Source organism: Octopus bimaculoides, chromosome 27 (assembly GCF_001194135.2).
Source record: "Octopus bimaculoides isolate UCB-OBI-ISO-001 chromosome 27, ASM119413v2, whole genome shotgun sequence".
In the NCBI taxonomy this organism is placed as follows: Eukaryota; Metazoa; Mollusca; class Cephalopoda; order Octopoda; family Octopodidae; genus Octopus; species Octopus bimaculoides.
The window spans coordinates 20,876,423-20,889,396 of NC_069007.1; the positions used below are offsets into that span (position 1 = coordinate 20,876,423).

At 35.5% G+C, this 12,974-nt stretch overlaps 3 protein-coding genes across 3 annotated transcripts in view; 2 read left to right on the forward strand and 1 right to left on the reverse strand.

Annotated features, from left to right (window-relative positions):
* The window catches only part of LOC106870982 (zinc finger protein 91), a 21,535-nt gene extending 14,612 nt beyond the window's left edge, over positions 1-6,923 (forward strand). Inside the window, exon 3 of the mRNA XM_052977164.1 lies at positions 4,805-6,923. Coding sequence (XP_052833124.1) covers positions 4,805-6,241 — 1,437 coding nt within the window. The 3' untranslated portion in view covers positions 6,242-6,923. The remainder of the gene's footprint in view (positions 1-4,804) is intronic.
* LOC106870997 (zinc finger protein 62 homolog) lies at positions 7-4,759 on the reverse strand. Its single transcript, XM_014917247.2, has one exon. It carries the CDS (start codon positions 3,923-3,925, stop codon positions 2,150-2,152), a length of 1,776 nt encoding a protein of 591 aa, XP_014772733.1. The 5' UTR covers positions 3,926-4,759; the 3' UTR covers positions 7-2,149.
* A 1,773-nt stretch (positions 6,924-8,696) lies between the features above and the next one.
* LOC106870992 (zinc finger protein OZF-like) lies at positions 8,697-10,268 on the forward strand. Its single transcript, XM_014917240.2, has one exon. The coding sequence runs from the start codon at positions 8,697-8,699 to the stop codon at positions 10,266-10,268; it is 1,572 nt and encodes a 523-aa protein (XP_014772726.1).
* The last annotated feature ends 2,706 nt before the right edge of the window (positions 10,269-12,974 follow it).

A 12,974-nucleotide genomic window follows, 5' to 3' on the forward strand; every position in this document is an offset into this window, starting at 1 on the left:
TTTTCACACTGAAACCGCCTCTCGCCAGTATGTATCGTTTTATGTCTTGACAAAATAATATTAGAAACAAAATATTTCCCGCATATATTACAATGGAAAGGTTTCTCTCCTGTATGACTACGTACGTGGATAACAAGTTTCGAATTGTGAGTGAAAGCTTTTCCACATATTTCACACTGATATGGTTTCTCCTTCTTATGTATGTCTTTGTGTGTGATTAATTCATGCTCTGAAAAATATGTTTCCTTGCAAATCTCACAGCTATATTCAGTAATATTTCTCTGTCTTGATCTCTGTTCAGTGAATTTTTCATTGCGTGCAAGTTTCTCACAGTTGTATGTTTGTGAAGCTGAATCTACATCGTTAGAAGATCCCAAGTGATTAACATCCTCCATAATTAATGACCAGGAATTCTTAAAAGCTGCAGAGGTGTATGTTAATATTAATCTAAAATAATTCAGTTTCATTTAACTGTTTACATCATTTTATGGAATTTGCTGAACTAATTACAATAGCAAGTTGGCGGTGTCGCTAATAGTTTCCCCTTGCTATAATTATTCCGGTGTTTTAAGTTAAAAGTTCCTAATATAGTTTAATCGATTCATATACAGTTCCAATTCGATCTGTTTGATTCTTCAGTTTCATCCAGTCTGCTATTAGTTCTGATGAGAAGAACTCTGATTGAAGAAGAAAAAACAAAACAAACTTGATGAATATCGTTGTTACATTTTGAAAGCAACGAGAAAGATATTCGGAAAAAAATTCGCCTGGCAGATGCCAGCAGCGGAATTCTGTTTTAAGCATCGCATATAACCCAGAAAAAGACCCTTAAATGTGTTTACGGGGAGAACGATATTGAAAAACATAATAACGTCAGAACCACACCTGGAAATGGCACCATCTTTTGGCTTACCAACCTCTTGTCAAACCATCCAACCCATGTCATCTTGGAAAACAGACGTTAAATGATGATGTTTTGCCAGTCATAATTAATGAGATTGTCTTATAAACTTTAAACCTTTCATTACTGTATTTATTTTGAGATGCTCTGTGTTTCTTTCAATTAATTTTAAATATAACAAAGAATTTAGTAAAATAACTTAGCTATCATTCAGCTAGTGTTAAGAACATAAATTGTGACTAAGGTTTGGTGGAAGATTTTAATTCAAAACTTATGAAAACAAGACATTTGTACTACAGAGCCAGAGGTGGGTTGGTAACAAAAGGGTTAAAGACAAATAAAATCAAAGAGATCTTTCTGCAGGGTGTATCTGTTAATTACAAGATAACAAACAAGAGGGAATGAGTTCAAACATATTTTGATAATTTTCATGTAATTCACACGTTTTACAATGCTAACTTTAGTCGGATACATCAAGGAGCTGTCATGTTTTCAGTGAGCATAAAGACTTCTCCTCTCTGCCTTATCTTATCTCTGTTCAGTTGTTCCCCAGCACCAGAGGGTTGTCTCCTCCCCCCCTCCTGCCACAAAAGGAAATTAACGAAAGAGAGGATACTAGAACAAGAACCTGAGAGCTGGTAGAAAACAGTTATACAGGGGAGAAACAAGCAGCACCTTGGGCAAGTGTCTCCTACCATAGCCTTGTGAGAGGATTTGATAGACGATGCTGGTGTGTTTATGTCCCCGTAACTTAGCAGTTCGGCAAAAGAATCCGATAGAATAAGTACTAGGCTTACAAAAAATAAGTCCTGGGGTTGATTTACTCGACTAAAGGTGGTGTTCCAGTATGGCCACAGTCAAATGACTGAAACGAGTAAAAGAGTTAAGATTTCTCTGAAATGAGATTCCATTTCTATATTAAAAGATGAGAATACAATGAGATTGAGTTCCAATATAATTACACTAAGATTAACCCTTTAAAATTCAGATTACCCTGTCAAAATGTAAAGCTTATTTATTCACATTGCTTTGAATTAATGATGCATTATCTCATAACTTTCAGATTTTGATGATGGAATTATTCATTTTTAGAATGACACTGTAGGGTAGGTGTGAAAGGCTAAATCTAGCCAGTTTGTACACAAAACAGAAATATTATTTTTGCTGGTTCAAATGCTAAAGGAATAAATGGTCTCCAGTGTTTACTTGTTACTGGTCTATAAATTTAGACTTACAAGCAAAAACCTCTCATGTCTCACATTTTAAAGACTTCCCTCCAGTGTGTATGCGTACATGTCTCTTTAAAAGACTGCTTGTAATAAACGATTTCCCACATATTTCACAGTGAAACAGCTTTTCTCCCGTGTGTTTCCGTTTGTGTATGTTTAAATCACTGTTATTAACAAAAGATTTCCCACACACTTCACAGGCACAAGGTTTTTCTCCAGTGTGTCTACGCTTGTGACTCATAAGATCAAAATTTCGAGAGAAAGATTTCCCACACATATCACAAAGATATGACTTTTCTCCCGTGTGTATTTGCTTGTGCACAACAAGGGAAGAATTTTTACAGAACGACTTGTCACATATATCACAATGGTAAGGTTTCTCTCCTGTATGTATTTGATTGTGACGTTTTAAATCGTGGTTTTTAAGAAAAGCTTTCCCGCAGATTTCACAGTGATAAGGTTTCTCTCCAGTGTGTATTTTTTTGTGTGCTTTTAATAAGCTATTAGTCAGAAAAGATTTCCCACAAATATCACAAGAATAAGGATTTTCACCAGCATGCATCATTTTATGAACTACAAGTTGTGAATTCACATAGAACGATTTCCCACATATATCACAGTGGAAAGGTTTCTCTCCAGTGTGGATTCGTTCATGTGTTTTTAAATCACTGTTATTTACAAACGATTTGCCACAAATTTCACAATGATGTGGTAATTCTCCAGTGTGTCTACGTTTGTGAACTACGAGATTAGAATTATCAGAGAAAGATTTGCCACATATGTCACAGTGAAACGGGTTTTCTCCAGTGTGTATCCTACTATGTCTTTTCAAATTACTGCTATAGAGAAAAGACTTGCCACAAATTTCACAACTGAAGGGTTTTTCACCACTATGTATTCGTTCATGAGTTTTTAAATCACTGTTATTTACATAAGATTTGCCACATACTTCGCACACATACGGTTTTTCTCCTGAGTGCCGACGTTGGTGGATTGTAAGCTTAGCATTTTCAATAAAAGACTTCCCGCATATTTCACAATGAAACGGTTTTTCTCCAGTGTGTCTACGTTCATGGATGACAAGTTTCAAATTATTTATAAAACTTTTTCCACATATTTCACAGTGTAACAATTTCTCTCCAGTGTGCAGCCTTTTGTGAATTGCCAAACTACTATTGGAGACAAAACACTTCCCACAAACATTACAATTGCATGGTTTCTCTCCAGTATGACTACGTATATGAATGACAAGTTTCGAATTATTAATAAATGATTTTCCACATATTTCACATTGAAATGGTCTCTCACCAGTATGTATCGTCTTATGACGTGACAAAATAATATTAGAAACAAAATATTTCCCGCATATATTACAATGGAAAGGTTTCTCTCCGGTGTGACTGCGTACGTGGATAACAAGACTGGCATTCTGAGTGAAAGATTTTCCGCATATTTCACACTGATATGGTTTTTCTCCAGTGTGTATCCTTTTGTGAATTGCAAGATGAGAATTATTTACAAACGATTTCCCACATATCTCACAGTGAAATGGTTTCTCTCCTGTATGTGTTCTTGTGTGTGTTGTTAGAAAAACGTTCGATGGGAAAGATTTCCCGCATATTTCACAGTGGTAGGGTTTTTCTGTCTTGTGTATTTCTTTGTGTGATAATAATTCCTCTTCCGACGAGAATATTTTACTACAAATCTCACAGTTTTTTTCAGTAATATTGCTATGAAATGATTTTCCTTCAGCAAATGTTACGTTGGAAGTGTCCAAGTCCTTAACGTCTTCCATATTAATTAACCAGGAATTCTTAAAAGCTCTAGAAATATCTGTGATTATAATCTATAACGGTCCAGTTTCTTGTCTTAGATGTAATGAGACAATGTTTACATGATCTAATTAACTCACCTGAAGTAATTACAAAGATACGGCGGTGTCGTTCATATATTTTCCCCTCACCTCAATGATACCGGCGACAAAATTGAAAGATGCCTAACATAATTTAAAACATTCTGAAATGCTAGAAAATTTCTTCGCATTGTTCTGTATATTTGTGTTGTTGTTGATGCCCGATCAATAATGTATATATGTATAATACATTTCAATTGTTTCATTTATTTTAAATAGTTTATTTCCTCACTTCAAATAGCGAAGAAGTGCCCTAATTTTTAGACAGCAAATAAGTCAAAATCTTCCTTTTATTGTACTACAGAAACAAAATCTTTCCCATGTCGCTTTGTTTGACAAAGTGAAATACAGTTGGCGTCTTAAAAAAGCTAATACAGCAAGCCCTGCTAACTGAACAGTAACCTTTTATTTTTTTTTCATTACATACAAACATTTGACTGCTATTTCTAGCAAGTCAAATGATAACTTAAGAGGTCCTTCGTTGATACGTATAAGATATTTATGTGGATGTTGTATTTTAGATTCACAATGGATTAGACACAATGCAAAGAACAAACTGATATAACTGAATGTGATGCTGGATGTAATAAATTGTATTAAGGACAGTTTAATTACGTCACCGGTATAATTGCGGTTTGGGAAAGTTTCTCAACGTCGCGAACTTGTCATCTTCATAATTAATTTAATTTATATCATGTTAGCGAAATCTCATTACTCAGAAACACTGAACCATAATGGATTATAGATACTGACATTTCTTAGCTGTTTACGAATTCCCTATCGGTTAAAATGGAAGACGTTAATCAGTTGGACACTTCTGGTAAGACAATTCTTAACGATGTAGATTCGGTTGTGCAAACATACGATGACGAGAAACCTTTATATGGTGAAACAGTTATTGAACAGAAATCAATACAGAGAAATATTGGTGAATATAGTTGTGAGGTTTGTAAGAAAACATTTCCTTCACAACACGAAGTCTTCACACACAAGGAAACACACAAGAAGAAGTTAAAACCATATCGGTGTGAAATTTGCGGCAGATCATTCAAGCAGAATTCTCATCTTGTAGTTCACAAAAGAATTCATACTGGGGAAAAGCCTTTTGGCTGTGAAATATGCGGGAAATCATTCATTAAGAAACTGAATCTTGTCATTCACCTCCGTAGCCATACAGGCGAAAAACCCTTCCACTGTAAAATATGTGGCAAATCTTTCGTCTCCAAGAGTAATTTAGCAAGGCATGAAAGAATACACACTGGAGAAAATCCGTTAAACTGTGAAATATGTGGGATATCTTTTCATCATATTAATGATTTAACTACGCACAAAGGAAAGCACAATGGAAAAGAACCATTTCACTGTGAAATATGTGAGAAATCTTTCGTCTCTAATAATCATTTAATAAGGCACCGAAGGATACACACTGGAGAAAAACCTTCTTCTTGTGATATTTGTGGGAAATCTTTTCTTGATAGAAGTAATTTAACAACTCACAAATTAATACACAGTGGAGAGAAACGGTTTCAGTGCAAAATGTGTGGAAAATCTTTTACCCAAAATAATCATCTTGTAGTTCATAAAAGAAGACATACAGGAGAAAAGCCTTATCACTGTGAAATCTGTGGGAAGGCCTTTGTATCTAACAGTGATTTAAAAACACATAAAATAACGCATACTGGAGAAAAACCTTTTCATTGCGAAACGTGTGGAAAATGCTTTACTCAGAAGTCCAGCCTTGTTGTTCACAGAAAAATACACACTGGAGAAAAGCTGTTTCATTGTGAAGTGTGTGGAAAGTCTTTCATTAATAATTTTAATTTTGTTATCCACGTCCGTAGTCACACCGGAGAAAAACCTTTCCATTGTGAAATTTGTGGAAAGTCGTTTGTCTGTAAAAGTAAGTTAGTGACACACATAAGAACACACACTGGAGAAAAACCGTTTCACTGTGAAATCTGTGGGAAATTTTTTCTTGATAGTAGTAATCTAACAATACACATAAGAATACATACTGGAGAAAAGCCTTATCGTTGTAAAACTTGTGGGAAATCGTTTCTTAATAGTAGTAATCTAACGACTCACAAAAGAATACACACTGGAGAGAAACCTTTTCAGTGCGAAATTTGTGGAAGATCTTTCCGTGACAGCCGTAATTTAACACCTCACAAAAGAACACATTTGAGAAAAAAAGTTTAACTGAAATTTGTGGAGAATCTTTCCGTGACAGCCGTAATTTAACACCTCACAAAAGAACACATTTGAGAAAAAAAGTTTAACTGAAATTTGTGGAGAATCTTTCCGTGATAGCCGTAATTTAACACCTCACAAAAGAACACATTTGAGAAAAAAAGTTTAACTGAAATTTGTGGAGAATCTTTCCGTGATAGCCGTAATTTAACACCTCACAAAAGAACACATTTGAGGAAAAAAGTTTAACTGAAATTTGTGGAAAATCTTTTTGTGGTAGCTGTAACTTAACAAGTCACAAAAGAACACGTGAGAAGAAAAAAATTGTTTAACTAAGAAATTTGTGGAAGATATTTTCAAATCAGCCGTAACTTAACATCTTACAAAAGAACACATGTGAGAAAAAAAGTTTAACAAAGAAATTTGTGGAAAATCTTATTGTGACAGCTGTAACTTAATACCTCACAAAAGAGCACATTTAAGAAATTTGTGGGAAAATTTGACTCTGAAATCCCATTTTGTAGTTTACAAAAAAAATTAAAAATACATACCAAGAAACCTCTACCTCATCACATCGACACAGTATTTACTTCACCAACTCGAAGCAAGTTGGTAATATCATGTAATGGATTTCCTTGTGTATACAACACATAAATGCAAATGTTGATTAAATAAATTAATTAAACCACAATCCGATGCTTTCCAATTGTTTTACTTTGATGTCATCCACATGCCTACTTCATCTGCTACCTCAACAACATCTTTTGCTACACACCCCACTACAGGGCTAACAGAGAAAAATGCCTTTGTTACCAGCAAAAATAGTAGTTCCCTCAACTTTCTCCATCCCATTCTTACTCTGGCAATTAAACCTTTAGTATTTAAACCGGCCATATCCGGCCAAAATATTAAATCTGTTTTATGTTCAAACTGACCAGATCCAGGCTCTCACACCTACCCTACAATGTTATTCTACATTAAGTAGTTACACCATCAAGATCTTGAAGATATGAGATAATGCATGATTAATTCAAATCAATGTGAATCAATAAGCATTATGTTTGATAGAATAATCTGAACACTAAAGGGTTAAACCTTCAAAACATCCACTTTCACTGTTCATAAGATCGCCTAGAAAATAAAAAAACTCTCAACTATATGAGAGGAGCAAACGTGAACACCAAACCATTAATCGTTAAATTAATGAAGTTAACATTTTCATAAATGATTTTAATTTCTAAGTTGACTTTGGAAATCATTATTGGACTAATTAACTTCTGTTATATTTAGCTTCTGTTAACTCAAGTCAACTTTAGTTAACTTCAATTCAATTAAAATTAACGGATCTTATAGTTTTGGCACTTTTTAAAGGTGGTTTTAGAGCAAAAACTGATTTTTTGTTGTTTATAATAAAAATTAATGTTAATAGTTTATCGATAACTTCCATTACATTAGGAAATAATTAACTGATTAATGGTTATTGAAGTTAACTTTTTGGTTAACAGATTAACAGTTAACTTTTCAATTAACGGTGCCCATCTTTGCCATGGAGCCTTCTAGTTATTTGAAAGGATCTACTTCCAATGCACTCTTACTGTGCAGCTATATGTAAAGCCTACCTCCTCCATTAGCTTATCTCTGTTTCCACGACACATTTTGTACTTATGTAATTTATACTGAGTATAGTCCTCACAGGGCCAGTTTCGCCCTGGACAGGATGCCAGTCCATCGTAGCATTACTCATTTTTGCCAGCTGAGTGGATTGGAGCAACGTGATAAAATAAATACCAGCAAATTCAATAGCATTTTTGGAAATTTCAAAGTCAATATAAATAAATACCTTGACGCTTTTGTACGTCGCTTACGACGTCGAGGGTTCCGCGAGTCCGCTGCCCTAACCACTGGGCCATTGCGCCTCCACTATATGTTATATATAAAAATAAGATTATACATAATGTAAATCATGATTAGAACATCAACCAACCAACGGAGATATGTATATAAATATATCTGAATATCTACATGTTTATTCGTGTAATAGTTCAGCAGGGGATGGGGCTAGTCGATTACATCAACCCCACTGCTGAACCAGTATTCGTTTCATCGACCTCGAAAGGAGAAATAAAAGGCAAAGTCGGTGGAATTTGAACTCAGAACGTAAAGACGAGCAAAATGCCGCATTTTGCCTGGCGCGCTAACGATTCTGCTAGATCACCGCCTTAATCAACTTGATTACAAATGTTTGTGATTGTATTAAATTATATGAGGGAAATTCAACTAACGACGCCGTTGTCATTAAAAGAAGGGAAAAATTATCAACGACACCGCGCACTTTGTATGGGAGAAATTGATTTGCTGAAATCGTGTTAAACATTGTGTTAGGATATCTAAGAGAAGCAACGGAACCGTAATACATTATATTTATAGACATTTGTGAACCTGTAAGCATTCCTGGTTAATTAGTATGGAAGACGTTAATCACTTGGATACTTCTAACGATCTAGATTCAGTTCCACAGACATACAAGAGTGAAAAAGCTGTGTGTGATGAAACGGTAACTGAAGAAAGATCATCAAACAGAAATCTTACTGAATATAGCTGTGATATTTGTAGCAAAACATTTCCTTCCGAACAGGAAGCCTTCACGCACAAAGAAATACACAAGACAGAAAAACCTTATTGTGAAATTTGTGAGAAATTTTTCTTAAGAGATTCTCATTTTGTTATCCACAAACGTATCCACACTGGAGAAAAACCGTTTCATTGTGAACTATGTAAAAAATCTTTTATTTCTAACAGCGATTTAAAAAGACACAGACGAATACATACCGGGGAAAAACGGTTTCACTGCGAAATATGTGGAGAAGCATTTATAGAAAGATCAAAACTTGCTATTCACATACGTCGTCATACTGGAGAAAAACCGTTCGAATGTGAAATATGTAAGAAATCGTTTGTTACTAACGGTGAATTAACAAAACACACCACTTCACACACTCGGGAAAAACCATTCCACTGTAAAATATGCGGGGGAACTTTCATTGATAGTTCAAAACTTGTTATTCACATACGCCGTCATACGGGAGAGAAACCATTCCATTGTGAAATATGTACGAAATCATTTGTCAGTAACGGTGAGTTAAGAAAACACGAGGCTGTGCATACTCCACAAAAACCATTTCACTGTGAAATGTGTGGGAAAGCTTTCGTTAGTGATGCAGATCTTGTTATTCACACATGTAAGCACGCTGGGGGGAAACCTTATCACTGTGATGTGTGTGGGAAATCGTTTAAATCTGACAGTTACTTAACAAAACACAGAATCAGACACACTGGAAACAAACGCTTTCACTGTGAAATGTGTGGGAAGTCTTTCGCCTCTAAGAATAATGTAGTAAAACACGAAAGAAGACACACTGGGGAGAATCTGGTTTACTGTGAAACGTGTGGAAAATCGTTTGTCACCAAAGACGACTTAAACAAACACAAAAGAATTCACACTGGAGAAAACCCTTTTCCCTGTGAAATCTGTGGGACCTATTTTCTCGATTTTAGTCATTTAACAACGCATAAAAGAATACATACGGGAGAAAGGCCGTTTCTCTGTGACATTTGTGGAAAATCTTTTGCTCAGAATTCCTATTTTATCGTTCACAAAAGAATTCATACTGGAGAAAAACCTTACCGTTGCGAAATCTGTGGAAAGTGTTTTGTATGTAAAAGTGATTTATCAACTCATGAAAGAACACATACTGGATTAAAACCGTTTGATTGTAAAATATGTGGCAAAGCATTTGCTCGGAATTCGAATCTTATAGTTCACAGAAGAATACATACTGGGGATAAACCTTTTCATTGCGAAGCTTGTGGGAAACCATTTACCTCAAACAGTGATTTGACGATACACAGACGAATACACACTGGGGAAAAACCCTTTCACTGTAATATATGTGGGAAAAAATTTATTGCACACAGTCACTTAAAAAGACATGTACAAGTACATACAAGCGAGGGGCCTATCATATATGAAACGTGAGGAAGCTTTCCCTTTGAAATCTAAATTTATAATCCACCAATAACTTGATTTCAAATTACCCTAAATGTAGCAATTTCTGTGCAGATTACTTCCTGGTAACTTAGTCACATTCAGATTTCCAGGTGGTGAGAGGAAACTGATTTTATGTGCAGGGCGTAGTTTGAAATTGGTTTCAGATTGCTCCTCCCTCCCCACTCACATCTTTTCCCAAATGCTCGTCACCCTGGTGGTAAATGAAAGAATTATTGGCGAGCTGGCAGAACCTTTCAAGCATCAAACCGAAATGCTTAGTGGTATTTCTTTCGGGTCTTTACATTCTGAGTTCAAAATCTTCCGAAGTTGACTTTGCCTTTCAGAGTTGATAAAATAAATACAGTCAGACTGGTTTTCATCTGCAAGCAACTTTCCACACTTCCTTAACATTGCAGGCCTTGTGACAAAATTTGAAACCGTTATGGGTATTCAGTAAATTATAATAAGTGTGCCAACATCTTGTTTTGTATGGAAATATTGTTTGCATTTAAAGTGTATAAATATATTTTGTTTTGTATATAAATATATTTCATTTGCATTCAAACTGTATTAACCCTTTAGCATTCAGATGGTTTTGTCAAATGTAATACTTATTTATGCACAACCATTCATCATCATCATCATTTAATATCTGTGGTCCATGCTGGCATGGGTTGGACAGTTTGACCAAGGCTGGAAGGCTGCACCAGACTCCAGTCTGATTTGGCATGGTTTCTACGGCTGGATGCCCTTCCTAATGCCATCCACTCTGAAAGTATAATTGGTGCTTTGACATGTCACTAGCACAGGTGCCATTTGTGTGACACGACTGCAATTTTACTTGGCTTGATGGGTCTTCTCAAGCATAGCATAATGCCAATAGTCTCGGTCATTCGTCATTGCCTCTGTGAGGTCCAGCACTCAGAAAGTGCTTTTCACATGCAACCGGCATCAGCCACACAGCCTCCATGAGGCTCAACGCTCAAAAGATGCTTTTTACATTCCACTGGCACAGGTGCCAATTATGTGACACCAGCATCGTTTTGAATAAATGATGCATTATCACTTGGCTTCCAGATTTCAATGATGTGATTATTTTTAGATGACATTGCAGGGTAGGTGTAAAGGGCCGACTCTGTCCAGTTTGAACATAAAACATAGAATATTTGGGCCAGTTATGGCTGGTTTAAATGTTAAAGGGTTAATATATTTTGATTTGTACAATATACAATTTGATTGCATTTGAAATGTATAAATATACGTGTTTAATAAATTTGAACTTTGGCAACAGTTTTAAATTTTCAGCAAGTAAAACAAAAAAAAAAAGTTTCAAATGCTTCCAAATGCAAACAAAATATAAATTTACACACTGCAAATTCAAATGAAATATATTTATGGAAAAAAATAAATTAAGAGTACAGTTGTAAGCCCTCTAATACAAATCGTTTTCTCTTTCTATATATATGTTTGTTTTTGTTCCTTCTTGAGCCATGCCTGGCTCATAAGGGCTAGTTTCCTGGTTTCATATAGGTTCCCCACCTGGACGAGACACAGGTAAGCTGCAGAAGGAAAGAGTGAGAGAAAGTTGTGGCAAAAGAGTCAGCAGAAGTTCACCATTACTTTCTGCCGGAGCTGCATGGAGCTTAGGTGTTTCACTCATAAACACACACACATCACCTGGTCTGAGATTTGAACCTGTGATCCCGTGACTGCGAGTTTGCTGCTCTAACTACTAGGCCATGTGCCTCTAGTTTATTTATATATCTATATAATTATGATGATATAGAACATGGAGACTTGTTCATTCTCAAAATTTAATTTCTTTTATTTTACAATTTTATACATCATATTATTTATGGTCTTGATGACATACGTGTGTTTCTACTGCATGTATTACGGGCAGTTGCAGATGCAATCGGGCATGATTTTTGGTGCAGCTTCTTCAGAATCTCTCCGTTTGGCTTATATATCATTATCATTTAACGTCCACCTTCCATGCTAGCATGGGTGGGACAGTTTGACAGTGACTGTTTTGGCAGGATTTTTACAGCTGGATGCTCTTCCTCACGTCAACCAGTTAACAGTGCAGTTTCTACCCTATTGCTGGTATCAGCTGGATGTTGAGCTGAGACACACCTGTCCAGCTTGTGCCATCATGAAAAATGGATACAAGACTAAATGATGGAACAGGTGCCACATAAAAAGCATCCAGTCCACACAGTAAAGTGGTTGGCATCCAGCTGTAAAAACCATACCAAAACAGACACATTAGCCAGCTGTGGTCTTCTACCTGGCTGGCTCCTCCTGTCAAACCATTCCACTCATGCCAGCATGGAAATCGGACATTAAGTGATAATGACGATGATAAAAATTACTTTCCAAATTTTTTTTTTTAATACATTTGAAAACACTAGAGACATTTTTAAATAAAATATGTTGGTGATATAAAGGAAAAACTAGTAACCAAGTTTTAAAAACAGAAATTAAGGTTTATTTGGATAAAAATGTTGAATTTCAATTAGATAACATTATGTAGGCAACAACGTTCACTTGTGATGTTTCAAATTCAATGAAGGCTGTAACATCATAAATTACCAGTCTCTGAGGATAGAGGGGCAAGCAATAAAAAAACCATATTCATAAATAAAATAGAAACACAAGCAATACTTTCATTATTATACAAGTCCTGTATTT